The sequence below is a fragment of the Varanus komodoensis genome, unplaced genomic scaffold (assembly GCF_004798865.1).
Source record: "Varanus komodoensis strain SLA01 unplaced genomic scaffold, ASM479886v1 scaffold36, whole genome shotgun sequence".
NCBI lineage: Eukaryota > Metazoa > Chordata > Lepidosauria > Squamata > Varanidae > Varanus > Varanus komodoensis.
The window spans coordinates 9,379,452-9,382,593 of NW_025335873.1; the positions used below are offsets into that span (position 1 = coordinate 9,379,452).

Genomic DNA, 3,142 nt, shown 5'->3' on the forward strand with positions numbered 1-3,142 from the left:
AGTGCGGCTGGAGGCCCGGGCGGGCGGGCGGGCGGGCGGGAGGCGGCCCGGCGAGCGGCTCACCGCCTCGCTCGCCCCGCAGGTGAACGTCAGCTCCGCCGTGCTGAAGGCGGCGGCCCACCACTACGGCTCGCAGTGCGACCGGCCGAACAAGGAGTTCATGCTCTGCCGCTGGGAGGAGAAGGACCCGCGCAGGTGCCTGAAGGAGGGCAGGGAGGTGAACAGGTGCGCGCTGGACTTCTTCAGGTACGCCGGAGGCCGCGGCCCCGCGTCGGCCTCGTGTGCGGGCGCAGCAGGGTCAGCTGGGAGCCGGGGGCCGCGGGGGCGGGCTGCGGGCGGCCGGTGCGTTGGGTCGGCCCGTCGTCCTTCAGAAAACCAGCCGTGTCGGTGGATCGTGGCCCACCTGGCCTTCGTGGCACAGTGACTCTGCAGTGCGCGGGGACGTGTGCCTTTTAGTAAGCACCCAGGGAGGCCTGGCGCCGGGCTTGCGCTCCTTTCGGCGCCGGGTCAAAACCTTTTAACGTAGTCACCGTGTTGCAAGTTAGTAGGTTCAATGGTTCCAGTCGCTTCTGCTTGGCTTATTTTGCTTAAACTTGCTTTATTTGATGTTTGTTTATTGTGTTGTGTAGTATTACTGTTTTCATCTGTGAAGAATGTCACTAGAGGTGTTAAATGGGCTTTGAATGGCTGAGCCGTCCTGAGATATTTCTGTAAAGGACGGCCTATGGAAGCCTTTAACGGTACACAAATAATAGGGCGGGTGGGCGTGGCCTCTCTCCTTGCGGTTTATAGGCAGATCAAGCTGCACTGTGCTGAACCGTTCACCCAGTACTGGACCTGCATTGACTGCAATGACTTGCTGGACCTGCAGCACTGCCGGAAGCAACAGAAGGTCTTTGACGATTGTGTGCTGGAGAAACTGGGCTGGGTGAGACCGGAGCTGGGGCAGCTGTCCAAGGTAACACTTGAGTCCGCCGGGTGTCGTTTCTCACGTGCGCCAGACGCTTTCTGCTTCCCCTTTCACCGTGTGTGTCGCAGCCTTGCCCCCATGCTTGTCTCTCTCGGCCTCCCCACTGGTGAGCCTAAGGAGGCTGCTCGCCCCTCTCTTTTGTCTTTCGGGAGGGGAGGCCTCGGCTTGCCCTCGGCCTCTGAGGGGCTTTTCGCATTTGGCTGAGGCTTAGCTGCTGAGCTGGGCCGCCGGCTGGGTTTTTGCGAGGACCACATTCCAATGCGATCGATCAGTCGGAGGCCTCCTGTCCGTAGCAGGTGGAGCCGAATCCTGCGGTTGGCAGGGCCGGAGCCGAGTGGGAGTGTGCCACCCCTTCTCCCTCCCAGCCCTGGCAGGGAAAGGATGGCCTGCTTCTGCCAGAGCCCTGGACTTACTGTACGTGCAGGGATCTAAAAGCAGGGCCGAGGCTCTTGTGCAGCCCCTGAAACAGAGGCACCTCATAAGCGTTTGGTCTGCCCCGCTCCAGTCCTCCGTGGGCAGCCTTGCTTTGTCTGAGGGAAGCTTGTGCGGCACCTTGTGGGTGTAGGTGCGGCTTCCCCCTTTCAGTCTCCTGTGCTTTTGTGACGATGGAAGGCACGTCGCACAGGGAAGGGGCAGGTCCTGGCCTTCGCGAGGCCACTGTCTGTGCTTGCGAGTGTGGGTGGGGCAGGGAAGGGTGAAATGCAGGGCCAGGGCCCAGCTCACTCCGGGGGCCCCTGCGTTGCAGCTGGAGCACCTGTGCAGAATCCCCGGCATTTCTTCCTGTCTGAAATGCCTGTTGGAGCCACAACATCCGTCAGTGTAAGGGAGTCCCACACTTGTTGTGTCGGGGAATAAATCTGGAATTTGGAGCGTGAGTCGTGGGTGTTCTCCCAAGATGGCTGCCTGGGGCAGGGGATGCCTTGCCGACTTGTGAAGTGGCTGCCCTGCCTGGCCGGTCACAGAACCCTCCGCTCGATGCGATTGGCTTGCTTCTGGTGCAGAAGGCCTCAGAGGCCGAGGCAGCGTCGGTCGCTCTGGTTGTCCCTTTTGCAGTCCCAGGCCCGTGCAGCGGTGGTCTTGGCAGCGCCTCTGAGCCCAGGGTTGTGTGGGTGGACGGGCCTCGCTGCCCTTCCTCTCCGACCCCTCTCCAGAGGGGCTGTTAGCATTGTGCGGGCAGGAATCTGATTCGTCTGCTGCCCCGCCGCCCCCGAGGCCGAATGCGTTGTAGACCGGGCACCATCGCTGTTCCTCCCCTGGATTTTGTCTCCAAAAGTGGATCTGGCTCCCTGACTGAAAATGGGCGGGCACCAGCGATTTGGGGAGCCGTGGTCCCAATTCGTCCCCAAACATCGTCCTCCAGTGCTCTGGGCAGCCAGCACAGCAAGCCGTCTGGGGCGGGTGTGCCAAACGTTTGGCTCGCTCTGAGGAAGCGGCAGAACGCTCTGCTCGCATGGATGTGCTTCCTTGCACTGCTGGGGCGGCTTGGCCTGGCCTGGCCTTCGTGGCGCATCCCGGTTTCGCTGCTGCTTTGCCTCTTGGGGTGATGCAGGAGGCTCCCATGTGATTCTTGCCCCCTCCAGGTCACCAAAGTGAAGACGGAGCGGCCAGTCCCTGAGAATCCTTATCATTCCCGGCCGAGACCACCGCCAAACCCACCCATTGAAGGCGAGCTGGAGCCCGCCAAGCACGGCAGCCGGTTGTACTTCTGGAACTGGTGAAAGGGAGGGGGTGGGGGTGGCAGAGGACGCCTTGCCCCTTTCGAGCATCTTGCTGAGTGTGAATACGCTGGTGTATGCAGGGTGCCATCTGTTCTCGGAGGTCATTAAATATCTAGTCTTTGACCTGTGTGGCTTGCCTGGTGTGTGTTGTCGTCGGCGTGGGTGCTTTGTTTCTGAAATGTGTTGCTTTTTTCTGCTTCTGGATCTAAAATGCCGGAGTTGTCTCCCTGAGGCTGCTGTGAGGGAAACAAATCGCCCTCGTGGGTAACCCAGTTGGCTAGACTCGGGGAAGATACTGCACCACGGACTCTTCTGCGCTCTCCTTGTTTGGTCACTGCTCTCTCTCTCTCACCCTCTGACCCTTGTCTTTCTCAATGCTCTGGTCAAGAATACCGAAGGATGTTTCGAATCCAGAGCCCTCCGTGCAGCATCCTTAATGTACGAGCCAATTCCA

At 60.5% G+C, this 3,142-nt stretch overlaps 1 protein-coding gene across 1 annotated transcript; it reads left to right on the forward strand.

The window, feature by feature from the left end:
* The first annotated feature begins 160 nt into the window (after positions 1-160).
* On the forward strand, positions 161-2,688 carry NDUFA8 (NADH:ubiquinone oxidoreductase subunit A8). Its single transcript, XM_044439734.1, has 3 exons — positions 161-246; positions 793-958; positions 2,551-2,688. The coding sequence occupies exons 1-3, from the start codon at positions 161-163 to the stop codon at positions 2,686-2,688; spliced, it is 390 nt and encodes a 129-aa protein (XP_044295669.1).
* Positions 2,689-3,142: the final 454 nt, after the last annotated feature.

Bases quoted from the DNA above. Each gene is read 5' to 3' on its own strand.
- NDUFA8 (XM_044439734.1), top strand. From the start codon at position 161: ATGCTCTGCCGCTGGGAGGAGAAGGACCCGCGCAGGTGCCTGAAGGAG. The intron at 247-792 runs GTACGCCGGAGG...TGCGGTTTATAG, and splicing joins TGCGCGCTGGACTTCTTCAG to GCAGATCAAGCTGCACTGTG. The intron at 959-2,550 runs GTAACACTTGAG...TGCCCCCTCCAG, and splicing joins AGCTGGGGCAGCTGTCCAAG to GTCACCAAAGTGAAGACGGA.